The sequence below is a fragment of the Theropithecus gelada genome, chromosome 1 (genome assembly GCF_003255815.1).
Source record: "Theropithecus gelada isolate Dixy chromosome 1, Tgel_1.0, whole genome shotgun sequence".
NCBI lineage: Eukaryota > Metazoa > Chordata > Mammalia > Primates > Cercopithecidae > Theropithecus > Theropithecus gelada.
Genome location: NC_037668.1, coordinates 55,688,485 through 55,702,513, shown reverse-complemented (window position 1 = coordinate 55,702,513; position 14,029 = coordinate 55,688,485). Strand labels below are relative to the sequence as shown.

The following is a 14,029-nucleotide window of genomic DNA, read 5'->3' as shown; positions in this document are numbered from 1 at the left end:
GGCTGAGACCAGAGGCCCACTTGAGCCCCAGAGCTCGAGACTGCAGTGACCTATGATTATGCCACTGCACTCTAGTCTGGGCAACGAAGTGAACTGTCTCAAAAAAAAAAAAAAAAATTATTTGTTTAAAGAAATGTTGCTTAAGGCCAGGTGTGGTGGCTCACACCTGTAATCCCAGTACTTTGGGAGGCCGAGGCGGGTGGATCACCTGAAGTCGGGAATTCGAGACCAGCCTGACAACATGGAGAAACTCGTCTCTACTAAAAATACAAAATTAGCCAGGCATGGTGGCGCATGCCTGTAATCCCAGCTACTCGGGAAGCTGAAGCAGGAGAATCACTTGAACCTGGGAGGTGGAGGTTACAGTGAGCCGAGATCATACCATTGCCCTCCTGCCCGGGCAACAAGAGCGAAACTCCATCTCAAAAAAAAAAAAAAAAAAAAAATAGAAATCATCCCATCTTCACAAAAAAAGTCTCTAATAAAGTTAGAGCTTAGGAAACTTTAGCCATAGGAAAACAACATTAAGTAACATTATCCAGTATACAGTCCACATGCAAATGGGCCCAGCTGTCCTCAAAATCTCCTTGATGGCTATTTTAGGTTTTTTTTTTTTAAAACTCAAGAACCACTGTAACCATTTTACTATCTGTATATATCCCATAACATCATGTTGTAATCCCCAAATACACACAGCAAAATTTATTTTTAAAAAAGAAATCGATCAGGGTTTATGAATTACATTTGGCATGATTAGTTGTAAGCTATAACCTTATTAGAGGCTTTCTTTGTGAGGGTGGGACAATATCTGTTCTTTTTCATTTATTTTGGGTGCCTTCTGGGATTTGTTGGACTTTGGTTTGCCCCTAGAGATTCCTTTTCCTCAGAACTAGTGGCTTTCCTATGAATATTTTTGTATGAACAGTTACCACCCCTCGTCAGTAAATCTTATGGGACTTGGCTGTTCCTATTGAGTGACTTTCTCAATTCCTTTCTCCCTTGGGAAGGTGTGAGAGTGGGGCTCACTGACTTGAAAATTTTCATTTTCTTGCGCCACCATGCCTGGCTAATTTTGTATTTTTAGTGGAGAGGGGTTTCTGCATGTTGGCCAGGCTGGTCTCAAACGCCTAGCCTCAAGTGGTCTCCCTGCCTTGGCCTCCCAAAGTACTGGGATTACAGGCGTGAGCCACTGCACCTGGCCAGGGAGACCCCATCTCTAAAAAAGTTTTAAAAAGTCACCGGGCATGGTTGTGTGCTCCATGCGCTTACAGTCCTAGTTGCTCAAGAGGCTGAGACCAGAGGCCCACTTGAGCCCCAGAGCTCGAGACTGCAGTGACCTATGATTATGCCACTGCACTCTAGCCTGGGCAACGAAGTGAATTGTCTCAAAAAAAAAAAAAAAAAATTATTTGTTTAAAGAAATGTTGCTTAAGGCCAGGTGTGGTGGCTCACGCCTGTAATCCCAGTACTTTGGGAGGCCAAGGTGGGCGGATCACCTGAAGTCGGGAATTCGAGACCAGCCTGACAACATGGAGAAACCCCGTCTCTACTAAAAATACAAAATTAGCCGGGCTTGGTGGCGCATGCCTGTAATCCCAGCTACTCGGGAGGCTGAGGCAGGAGAATCTCTTGAACCTGGGAGGAGGAGGTTGCGGTATTGCCCTCCAGGGCAACAAGCACAAAACTCTGTTTTAAAAACAACAGCAACAACAACAACAAAAAACAATTGTCATTGCAATGGCTTATGCTTGTAATCCCAGCACTCTGGAAGGCCGAGGTGGGCAGATCACCAGAGGTTGGGAGTTTGAGACCAGCCTGACCAACATGGAGAAACCCCATCTCTACTAAAAATACAAAAAATTAGCCAGGCGTGGTGGCGCATGCCTGTAATCCCAGCTGCTTGGGAGGCTGACGCAGGAGAATCGCTTGAACCCGGGAGGTGGAGGTTGCGGTGAGCTGAGATCGCGCCATTGCACTCCAGCCTGGGCAATAAGAGTGAGACTGTCTCAAAAAAAAAAAAAAAAAAAAAAAAAAAAAAAGAGTTGTTCCGGCTATTGACTCTATCCTTGCTCTATTGGAATCAGACTTTTCATTTTCTTGCGCCACCATGCCTGGCTAATTTTGTGTTTTTAGCACAGATGGGGTTTCTCCATGTTGGCCAGGCTTGTCTCAAATGCCTAGGGGTTGGAATCAGACTTTCCTAGAGTGGGCCAGCCATGGTGCACAGGTTCCACAGGTGATTCAATATTCAAGGCCCAATGATTCTCTGATTGAGAATCATTGGGCCTTGTAAATTATAAAGTGTCCATTGGCCTAATTTTTTTCTTTTTGAGTTATAATGGTTTCTCGACATTTGCAAAAATAAAGGGAGGGAGGAGTTAAACTTTTTTAATGAATGGAGGAGAAATGCAAAATTTTCTCATGTAGAAATGTCTCTGGGTATAAAATAAATTATTATTTTTCTGATGAAGAGAAAATAAGCGTTATGTTAATTGAGAACCATAAGACAATATAATTGTTATTCTGTTGATTTGATCATTCATATTTCTTTAGCAATTTCTAGAACTGTGTGCCAACCTGTGTTCTGGAACATGAGGTACTAGTCTAGATGCTGATTATAATATATATAATTACTGAGCACCTCTTAAATATACATGTAATTTATTTTCACCTTTTTTGTGGTTTTGATTTTGATACTTCCAGGTTCTTCAGATAGATCCTGAAGTTACAGATGAGGAAATAAAAAAGAGGTTTCGGCAGGTACAGTACTATTTCCCTGTTTGAACTTTTTGAAAATGTATGAAGGACATGATTCTTTTACCACTTGCTATTATTGACTTGATATGTTTGGGCCAAAATTTAACTTTTTTTTTAAGGCTGTGTAACCGTTTTGTAAAAAGAGCTCATAATAATATATAAAACCTTAAATTAATGACCATAGCTTACCTATGAATAGAATGAATTTTATATCCAAATAGGATCTCTGCAGCTCCTTAATTAAGAGGGATAAGTATAAAGGAGAATAATAGAGCTTGCATGGAGTTACAACTACCAAACCATCTGTCTTCTAGGAGGGAACATGTCAAATGATTCATAGCACATTTTTATCTTTAAGACCCCATTCATCTGTAATTTTATCTTTTATTTTTATTCTTATTTTTCAAGACAGAGTCTTGCTCTGTCACCCATGCTAGAGTGTAGTGGCGTGATCTCGGGTCACTGCAACCTCCACCTCCTGGGTTCAAGCGATTCTCCTGCCTCAGCCTCCCAAGTAGCTGGGATTACAAGTGCGTGCCACCACACCCGGCTAATTTTTGTGTTTTTGGTAGAGACAGGGTTTCCCCATGTTGGCCAGGCTGGTCTTGAACTCCTGACCTCAAGTGATCTGCCTGCCTCACGGCAAAATGCTGGGATTACAGGTGTGAGTCACTGCACCCGTCTGTAATTTTATCTTTTGCCAACTTAAATGAATACCCAAGAGTTAACTGGTATAATATAAAGAGTGCTTTTTGAAAGTTATCCAGGAAAGGAGATCTATACCTTCTGATTCTTGCCCCTTCTTATATTTAATAACTGGAACTACAAAGTTTTAAAATAAACTTAAAAAAAATCCTTCCAGTTTTGACAGCTGAGTAACCCTCCCCCAGCCTTTTTTTCTTAAAATTATTATTATTATTATTTGAGACATGGTCTCACTCTGTCACCTAGGCTGGAGTGCAGTGGTGTGATCTAGGCTTACTGCAACTTCTGCCTCCTGAGTTCAAGCAATCCTCCCTCCTCAACCTCCCTAGTAGCTGGGACTACAGGTGTGCATCACCATGCCCAGCTAATTTTTGTGTTTTTTGTAGAGACAGAGTTTCGCCCTCTTGCCCAGGCTGGTCTCAATTCTGGGCTCAAGCGATCCACTGGCCTCGGCCTCTCAAAGTGCCGTGATTACAGGTATGAGCCACCGCACCTGGCTGCCTTTTTTTCTATGAGTTTAGTAATCATAGTCCCTATAATTTGTCTTTGCAAATTGGATTTTCTGTATATTCCATGTCTTCTTAAAAAACTTTCCTTAGCTTCTTTATATTCTTATGTACTTCATATTTTAATAGGGTCTGACCAGAGCTGAATGTAATTTTCAGCTTCTGCATGAGATACTTGTTAATATCCAGTGGTGTGCTTGTTTCTTTAGTACAGTAATTTTCCCCATATTGCTGACTCATAGTCATTTTCTGATCTGCAGTTAAGCCAAGATGTTTTTTATCTTGGTCTATATAATCATATCCCATTATATAACTTTATAGCTTTTTTTCCTTCCTAAGCTCTCTACTCTATACTTATATTTAGCTTTTTTCCTTTTTCTAAAATTTCAAATTTTCTAATATAATCATTACTAATGATTCCCATATTAGTAAGCATTTAAGTTCACAGTCAAAACAACTTTTTATGTAGCTACATAAAGAACTTAATAAGAGTTAAGAACTCTTAATAAATCATTAATATGGACTGATAGTTAAGAGTGTGCATATTGGAGCTATATAACTAGTTTAAATCTTTACTGTACCACTTAACAAGCAGTGTAAACTTGAGCAAGTTACATTCAACCTTTCCGTGTCTGTTACCCCGTTTGTAAAATGTAATTATGGTGTCTATCCCATGAGTTTGTTGTAAGGATTTAAATGATGTATTACACAGAAGGTATTTAGAGTAAGTCTTGGTACGTAATGTATCCTCACTATATGCTAACTATTGTCAGCATGTGTTAGTCTGCTAATTTCTTTACTTGCATGGTTTGTTTCATTCTTATAACAGCCCAATTAGATATAGGTACCTAGTATTATCTCATTTACAGAGCAGGAAGCTGAGGTAGAGATAGGTTAAGTGAGTTGCTCGAGGTTTCATAGCTAGTAGGTGATTGAAGTTGGAATTAGAACCCAGCATAATGGTTCCAGTAATGCTGAACGTAGCGTTAGATTCCCATTGTTGTCATTCCCCAACATAGGTCCCTGGGTTCCAACTAGTTGGTTTCTGTCAGTGACAGTATGTCATGGTTTTTAAGTGTGAGTATCTGAATTACCTATGGAAGTTCTTTTTTTTTTTTTAGCTGGTTTATTATAAAAATTTTATGTAGAAAAAAGAATGGACTAGCACAGTGGCTCATGCCTGTAATCCTGGCACTTTGGGACGTTGAGGCGGGCAGATTACTTGAGCTCAGGAGTTCGTGACCAGTGTGGGCAATATGGTGAAACCCCGTCTCTACAAAAAACCGGAAACAACAACAACAAAAACCAAATATTAGCCGGGCGTGATGATGCGTGCCTGTAGTCCCAGCTACTCGGAAGGCTGAGGTGGGAGGATCACTTGAGTCCAGGAGACTGAGGCTGCAGTGAGCTGGGATAGCACCATTGCACTCTAGCCTGGATGATAGAGCAAAACTCTGTCTCAAAAAAAAAAAAAGAATGGAACAATGAATATTCATATATCCACCATCTATATTGAACAATTAATTTCATTAAAATACATGTAGTATTTATTTATTTATTTATTTATTGAGACAGAGTCTGGCTCTGTCACCCAGGTTGCAGTACAGTGTTGCGATCTCGGCTCACTGCAGCCTTCACCTCCCGAGTTCAAGTGATTCTCCTGCCTCAGCCTCCTGAGTAGCTGGTATTATAGATGTGTGCCACCGTGACTGCCTAATTTTTGTATTTTTAGTAGAGATGGGGGTTTCACCGTGTTGGCCAGGCTGGTCTTGAACTCCTGACCTCAAGTGATCTGCCAGCCTCACCCTCCCAAAGTGCTGGGATTACAGGTGGGAGCCACCACTCCTGGCTGACATTGACTATATATTTAACTATATATTTTTGGCTGGATTATTGTAAAGTAAATTGCAATAAGCCATGAGGCTTTACCCCTAAATACTTCAGCACGTACCCTTCCCAAATAAAGGACATTTTCTTGATAGCCACTTATCCCACCTAACAAAATAAGGGCTAATTCCCTCCGATCATCTGAAACCCAGTCTAATAGAGGTTTACAAAGTGCAGATGCCAAAGACTGACTCAGAAGGTCTGAGTGTGGAAATTAGAATGCTATTTTTTTTTCAGAACCTTCACAGGGTTGGAACACAGCCAGAATGAGAAACTGCTTTAGATTAGAAGTTCTTTTAGGAGAGAGATGATGTCTCATACCTACTTTAGCCACCTTAGTGCTCAGTACAGGTTGAGTATCCTTTATCTGAAATGCTTGAGACTAGAAGTATTTCAGATTTCAATTTTTTTCAGATTTTGGAATATTTGCAGAATGCATAATGGTCGAGCATCCCTAATCCAAAAATTCAAAATGTTCCAATGAGCGTTTCCTTGGAGCATCATATGTCAGCACTCAAAAAGTTTCAGATTTTTGAGCATTTTGGATTTTGAGTGCTCAACCTGCATAAGGAACATAATAGGAACTTGATACTTTTCAGTCTCCCTCCTCCCCCAAATTATTACAACATCTTCATAGTGCTAGGCTTCCATTTGTTTTTGTTTTTTTTCCTGGAGACAGGGTCTCACTTTGTTGCCCAGGCTGGAGCGCAGTGGCACAATCTCAACCTTCCAGGCTGAAGTGATTCTCCCACGTTAGCCTCTAAATAGCTGGGACTACAGGCGACCACGACCACGTCTGACTAATTAAAAAAAATTTTTTTTGTAGAGGTAGCGTCTTGCTATGTTGCTCAGACTGGTCTCGAGGTCCTGGACTTAAGTAATCCTCTCACCTCAGCCTCCCAAAGTGGTGGGATGACAGGCGTGAGCCTCTGTGCCTGGCACGTTTGTTCTCAACTTTGTGATTAAAACCGGAGATGTTTCCTAGTTGTACCTTTACCTTTTGGTGCTTGAATTTTGTTAAAGATCAATATTTCTGGGCATTTAAAGAGATTTGTTAATTTTTTAAAATGCTTCTTGCTAAGAGTCTCTTTTTGCCATAGGACCTTAGAGCTTTTGGTTGTAATGAGACAGGGCAGGCTGAAAGTTAGTAAATGTTTCTCTTATTGACAACCCCAACTTTTCTCTTATTGTAGTTATCCATCTTGGTGCATCCTGACAAAAATCAAGATGATGCTGACAGAGCACAAAAGGCTTTTGAAGGTATTTGTAAATTTACCTGCTTCTGAGTATTAGATTGTGAATGGCAGGGCCTAACTATTCCTTGTCCTAGATCAAGCAGAGACTGTTGTAGTTTTGTCTTCTGGTCACCAAGAAGCTGTGGTTTTCAGTAGAGCAGTTGCCATTTCAAAGCAGAATGTTTTGTTTAAGAAGTAAACCTTAATTTTGCTTTGTTAAAACTTTTATATGCCAACAAAGACTGTTATTGCCTAGGATCATTTTTTTTCTTTGAACATAAAGAATTTTATCACTGAATTAAATCCAGATGTGGTGCCTTGAGTACATATTTAATTTTTTCCAAGGCTCTCAAGGAAAGTCATTGCTATAGTTGAATGTTTTTTTTTTAAATTAGTTTAACAATAGTAAATAATTAAAGTAGGGAATGCTTTAGACAGCACAAGTCCATTTACACTGCCTGAGTATAGTTCAGACTTTCAGAGGGTGTTTGCAGAAACAGTTAATTTCAATGTTTTGCATTAGCTGTGGACAAAGCTTACAAGTTGCTACTGGATCAGGAGCAAAAGAAGAGGGCCCTGGATGTAATTCAGGCAGGAAAAGAATACGTGGAACACACTGTAAGTATTTATAGTGCTGCTGTGTTTACAGGAAGTATCAGCAAGCCTTGGGCACCTTGTAGGAGGGTACATATTAACATAGTAATGCCTACTGGCACAACTTGTGGATGCTTATGTGCTCTCCACCACTTTGCTGTGGTGGTCATGAATAGTGTGTGCCTGAAGCTGTAATTCACCCCTAAGAGAAGAACTCAGATGAGGAGTAGCTAGGACACTGCTCCTACCTGTTTCTCTGCCAGTCCTGTGTTGGGGAGAAAGGGTCGTTCTCTCCCTCTCATTGCATATTGCCACTTACTCCATTCTTAGAGTAGAAATATGGAGCAGCCTGTGACCCTTGACTCTTGATTTTTATTCTTGTCCCTGGTGAAGGGTTTGGAACAAGGCTTGTCTAAGGCTAGCAAGAGGATAGGGGTAAACTTTTTTTAAAATATGAGGAGGTTTATGCCCATCTTAATAACAGAGTTGGGAAGAACTCAATTGAAGGAAACTGAGTTGTAGCTGGTGTTATTTTTGTTTGCTCTTGAGGGCCTACATAAATCTCCCATGTGATGGGAAATGTCAGTATGGCTTTCCTGAGGTAAGAAAGGTCTTTTAACTTTTTACTTGCTGGGGCAAGAATCTTGAGGCCATTTATAAGAGCTGTTTCAATTGTGATTGGATATGACTTTTCACATTGAAGAGCTTTGAAATGTGAAACCGAACTTTATAACCATAGTAATGAATCCAGTTTAGGTGAGGAAAATGGATAAGAAGAGGAGACAAAGGGCCCATAACTACGTCCTGCCGGTCATGTGTTGGAAATGGCACTTGTAGGCCCTATCCTTGTAGAAATAGGAAAAGTTCCTGACAGTTTCTCCTTAAATCATTGTGGTAGTTACCCTTCCTATATCTTTTACCTGTAAGAATGTCATCCTTAGGCTTCCTGACCACAGGGTGGCAGTAGGGCCTTTCTGAGCTTAGAGGGCACTTGGCTTTTGCTGGTATAATAGACTGGTATAATAGTTCATGGAGTAGTGTCATTCTTGTATGAATGGGTATATTTAATTTTTTTTTTTTTTTTTTAATCTCAGTAGTGACCAAAGTGATAAAAGTATCAGTTAATATGATGTGTGGTTTAGGGAGGTTCCATGGTGAAAATGATCAAGAATGTAGTTATAGAAATGCCAGAAAAACTACTTGGACATAATGCCACAAATTCTGTAGCTTCTTCTAAAACTTGACAAATATATTTTCTTTGCTCTAAACACATAACCACAAGCCAAGAAAGGTAAATTAGTAGTCTGTTTATTTCATCAAAAACGTTTTGGATCTGATGAGTTGGGGACAACCTCCCGTTGGTCCCCTTTCATCTTTCGTTCTTCCTGGTAGATTGGATTTTAGATGAGATTAGAAAACGGACTTGTGGTTCCTAATTGTCCTTGATTCCATTGTTCTTTTGAGGAGGGAGGGGAGGGGCTCATGTTTTTTTTAATGGAAACTTTTTGCTATACCTGTGCCTACAGAAAGTTACATATATTGTATGTGTACAGCTCAGTGGATATTCTCAAAGCACAGGTGCTCGTCTTTTGATGAAAAAAAATTCTTTTTAGGTGAAAGAGCGAAAAAAACAGTTAAAGAAGGAAGGAAAACCTACAATTGTAGAGGAGGATGATCCTGAACTGGTGAGTTAAATATGGGAAACGCCACTGTATCTTGTGTGACTGAGTCTACGAATTGGTGAGTTACAGAGACAGAAGCCAAAAGAATGATGACTATATGCTATTTCACATTTATTTATTTATTTATTTATTATTTTTGAGACTGAGTTTCACTCTTGTTGCCAGGCTGGAGTGCAATGGCGCAATCTCAGCTCACTGCAACCTCTGCCTCCCAGGTTCAAGCAATTCTCCTGTTTCAGCCTCTCAAGTACCTAGGATTATAGGTGCATGCCCCCACGCCCGGCTAATTTTTGTATTTTTAGTAGAGACGAGGTTTCATCATATTGGTCAGGCTGGTCTCAAACTCCTGACCTCAGGTTATCTGCCCGCCTCTGCCTCCCAAAGTGTTGGGATTACAGGCATGAGCCACCACGCCCGGCCTTATTGTTTTATTTTTTATTTTTTGAGATGAACTTTTACTCTTGTTGCCCAGGCTAGAGTGCAATGGTATGATCTCGGCTCACCGCAACCTCTGCCTCCTGGGTTCAAGTGATTCTGCCTCAGCATCCCGAGTAATTGGGATTACAGGCATGCACCACCACGCCCAACCAATTTTGTATTTTTAGTAGAGACGGGGTTTCTCCATGTTGGTCTCAAACTCCTGACCTCAGGTGATCTGTCCGCCTTGGCCTCCCAAAGTGCTAGGATTACAAATGTGATCTACTGTCCCTAGCTGTCACATATTTTTAATTTTAATTTTAATTAATTAATTAATTAATTTTTTTTTTTTTTTTTTTTTTTTTTGAGACGGAGTCTCGCTCTGTCGCCCAAGCTGGAGTGCAGTGGCGCGATCCTGGCTCACTGCAAGCTCTGCCTCCTGGGTTCACGCCATTCTCCTCCCTCAGCCTCCCGAGTAGCTGGAACTACAGGCGCCCGCCACCGCGCCCGGCTCATTTTTTGTATTTTTAGTAGAGACGGGGTTTCACCATGGTCTTGATCTCCTGACCTTGTGATCCGCCCGCCTCGGCCTCCCAAAGTGCTGGGATTACAGGCGTGAGCCACCGCACCCGGCCTAATTAATTAATTTTTTGAGAGGGAGTTACACTCTTGTTGCCCAGGCTGGAGTGCAATGGCGTGATCTCGACTCACTGCAACCTCCGTCTCCTGGGTTCAAGCAATTCTCCTGCCTCAGCCTCCCAAGTAGCTGGGATTACTGGCATGCACCACCATGCCCGGCTAATTTTTAGTAGAGACGGGGTTTCTCCATGTTTTTCAGGCTGGTCTCAAACTCCCGACCTCAGATGATCTGCCTGCCTCGGCTTCCCAAAGTGCTGGGATTACAGGCTACAGTCATGAGCCACCACGCCCAGCCTCTGGCTAATTTTTTTATATTTTTAGTAGAGACAGGGTTTCATCATGTTGGCCAGGCTGGTCTTGAACTTCTGACCTTGGGTGATCCACCTGCCTCGGCCTCCCAAAGTGCTGATATTACAGGTGTGAGCCACCGTGCCTGGCCTCATTTTTATTTTTATTTTAATTTTTTTTTTTGAGACGGAGTCTCGCTCTGTTGCCCAGGCTGGAGTGCAGTGGCTGGATCTCAGCTCACTGCAAGCTCCGCCTCCCAGGTTTACGCCATTCTCCTGCCTCAGCCTCCCGAGTAGCTGGGACTACAGGCGCCCGCCACCTCGCCCGGCTAGTTTTTTGTATTTTTTAGTAGAGACGGGGTTTCACTGTGTTAGCCAGGATGGTCTCGATCTCCTGACCTCGTGATCCGCCCGTCTCGGCCCCCCAAAGTGCTGGGATTACAGGCTTGAGCCACCGTGCCCGGCCTCATTTTTATTTTTTTAAAAAACATTTTATTTGGCTGGGTGCAGTGGCTCACGCCTGTGAGCCCAGCACTTTGGGAGGCTGAGGCGGGCGGATCACGAGGTCAGGAGATCGAGACCATCCTGGCCAACATGATGAAACCCCGTCTCTACTAAAAATACAGAAATTAGCTGGGCATGGTGGTGCATGCCTGTAATCCCAGCTACTTGGGAGGCTGAGGCAGGAGAATCGCTTGAACCCGGGAGGCAGAGGTTGCAGTGGGCCAAGATCGTGCCACTGCACCCCAGCCTGGCAACATAACAAGACTCCGTCTCAAAACAATAACAACAACAACAAACATTTTATTTGAACTTAAAATGTATAAATATATATTTATTTATGTATTTGAGACAGGGTCTTACTCTGTTGCCCAGGCTAGAGAGCAGTGGTGCGATCTCAGCTCACTGCAAACTCTGCCTCCCAGGTTCAAGTGATTCTCCTGCTTTAGCCTCCTGAGTAGCTGGGATTACAGATGCGAACCATCAAGCCTGGCTAATTATTGTATGTTTAATAGAGACGGGATGTCACCATGTTGCTCAGGCTGATCTCAAACTCCTCACCTCAAGTAATCTGCCCGCCTTGGCCTCCCAAACTGCTGGGATTACAGGTGTGGGCCACCGCACCTGGCCCAACTTTCTTCAGTTGTTTTTTTTTCCTGATTATAAAAGAACACATGCTAATGATAGAAAATTTGGAAAAAGCAGAGAAATATAAAAAATATAAAATCACCAGTGTCTGTCTATCCAGTGTTTGGAGCTTTTAAAGATATTGAGCTATTCATTACAGACTCCTTTATATCTTTGATGTTTGTCTTTATTAGGGACTGGAGTTTGAAGCATTTCTTTTAGTGAGCAGTGTCTAGTAGGTAACAGGATAAAAGAAAAGTCACAGAAATTTAGGGACTTCTTTATTTTCCTTTCTCTCCATATGTCACTCTTTGCTCCAGTGTCTGATTTTAGAATTTAGGCACTATTCAATTTGCATGACAGATTACTTTTGTACTTACATGTCTATTTAAGATACATTATATCTGGAGAAAAATATTTAAAGGTAGAATAACATAAGCTCTGTTCTTAAGAACTCTTGAAAATAAAGGATTAAAAACTGGTAGGGAGGGGATTGTAATTTCATTAACTTGGTGTGACATTTACCTTCATTTATTTTTTGGTAATTTTTTTTAGAGCTAGGGTCTCCCTTTGTCACCCCAGCTGGAGTATAGTGGCGTGATCTTAACTCACTGCAGCCTCGACCTCCTGGGCACAAGTGATCCTCCCACCTTAGTGGATCTTATACATTCTAATAATAACCTCTGGTGGCACATACCTATAATCCGAGTGCTTTGGGGGCTGAAGTGGGAGGATCTTTTCAGCCTAGGAGTTTGAGGCTGTAGTGAGCTATGATCACACCACTGCACTCTAGCCTGGGTGACAGATTGAGACAAAAACAATAATAATAAATAATAATAGCTTCTGTTCCTATCTTTGTAAGACTACTATGTAATATACTTTTTTTTTTTTTTTTTTTTTAAAGAGATAGAGTCTTGCTCTGTTGTCCAGGCTGGAGTGCAGTGGCATAGTCATGGCTCACTACAGCCTTGACCTCCTGAGCTCAAGCAGTCCTCCCACCTCAGCCTCCTGAGTAGCTGGGACTACAAGTGTGTGTAGCCATACCTGGTTAATGTTTTATTTTTAATATTTTTTGTAGAGATGGGATCTCACTATGTTGCTCAGGGTGGTCTCAGACTCGAGGACTTAAGTGATCCTCCTGCCTCCCCCTGTTGAAATGCTGGATCTACAAATGTGCACCACCATGCCCTGCTAATTTTTGTTTGATTTTGAGATGGGAGTTTCGCTCTTGTTGCCCAGGCTGGAGTGCAATGGCATGATCGTGGCTCGCTGCAACCTTCGCCTCCTAGGTTCAAGTGATTCTCCTGCCTAAGTCTCCCGAGTAGTTGGGATTACAGGCACACACCACCATGCCTGGCTAATTGTTATATTTTTAGTAGAGACGGAGTTTCTCCATGTTCAGGCCAGGCTGGTCTTGAACTCTTGACCTCAGGTGATCTGCCCTCCTTGGCCTCCCAGAGTGCTGGGATTACAGGTGTGAGCCACCACTCCTGGCCTGCGCACTAGTTTAAATAAATTTTTTTTTTGTAGCGATAGAGTTTCACTATGTTGCCCAGGCTAGTCAAGCTGTTAGCCTCAAGCGATTGTCCTCCCTTGGCCTCCCAAAGTGTTGGAATTACGGGTGTGAGCCACTGTGCCCAACCTGTACCAGGTTTTAATCTGCTTTATCTTGGGCTCCAAGTGAAAGTACATGGTTCAAATTGCTGGTAAAAATATTTACTCTGATTTTCTTTTGTTCTTGATTTTCTTGTAGTTCAAACAAGCTGTATATAAACAGACAATGAAACTCTTTGCTGAGCTGGAAATTAAAAGGAAAGAGAGAGAAGCCAAAGAGATGCATGAAAGGTACATATCAGTATATTCATTTTAAACCATATTTAAATCCCTAGATTAACTAACATTGGTCTTTGGTGATTTTCCTAATGAAGGAATTATGTGGCATATCATTTAAGAGACTATAAAAATAGTTACCAAAAAACAATCAAGCTTTTGTTATTTTTTTTGTTTTTTGTTTTTTGTTTTGAGATGGAGTCTTGCTCTGTCACCCAGGCTGGAGTGCAATGGCGCGATCTCGGCTCACTGCAAGCTCCACCTCCCGGGTTCACGCCATTCTCCTGCCTCAGCCTCCAGAGTAGCAGTCCCTACAGTAGCAAGGACTAGTTTTTTTGTATTTTTTTTTTTTTTTTTTTTTT

The 14,029-nt window shown here is 41.7% G+C and overlaps 2 protein-coding genes across 2 annotated transcripts in view; both read left to right on the top strand.

Moving 5' to 3' along the window:
* Positions 1–14,029, top strand: part of DNAJC8 (DnaJ heat shock protein family (Hsp40) member C8) — a 36,156-nt gene that overhangs the window by 17,090 nt on the left and 5,037 nt on the right. Inside the window, exons 5-9 of the mRNA XM_025377980.1 lie at positions 2,704–2,760; positions 7,049–7,115; positions 7,614–7,708; positions 9,298–9,369; positions 13,591–13,682. Of these exons, the coding sequence (XP_025233765.1) occupies positions 2,704–2,760; positions 7,049–7,115; positions 7,614–7,708; positions 9,298–9,369; positions 13,591–13,682 (383 nt within the window). The remainder of the gene's footprint in view (positions 1–2,703; positions 2,761–7,048; positions 7,116–7,613; positions 7,709–9,297; positions 9,370–13,590; positions 13,683–14,029) is intronic.
* The window catches only part of PTAFR (platelet activating factor receptor), a 64,397-nt gene continuing 63,957 nt past the window's right edge, over positions 13,590–14,029 (top strand). The window contains exon 1 of the mRNA XM_025377974.1: positions 13,590–13,682. The gene's annotated coding sequence lies outside the window, so the exon portion shown is untranslated. The remainder of the gene's footprint in view (positions 13,683–14,029) is intronic.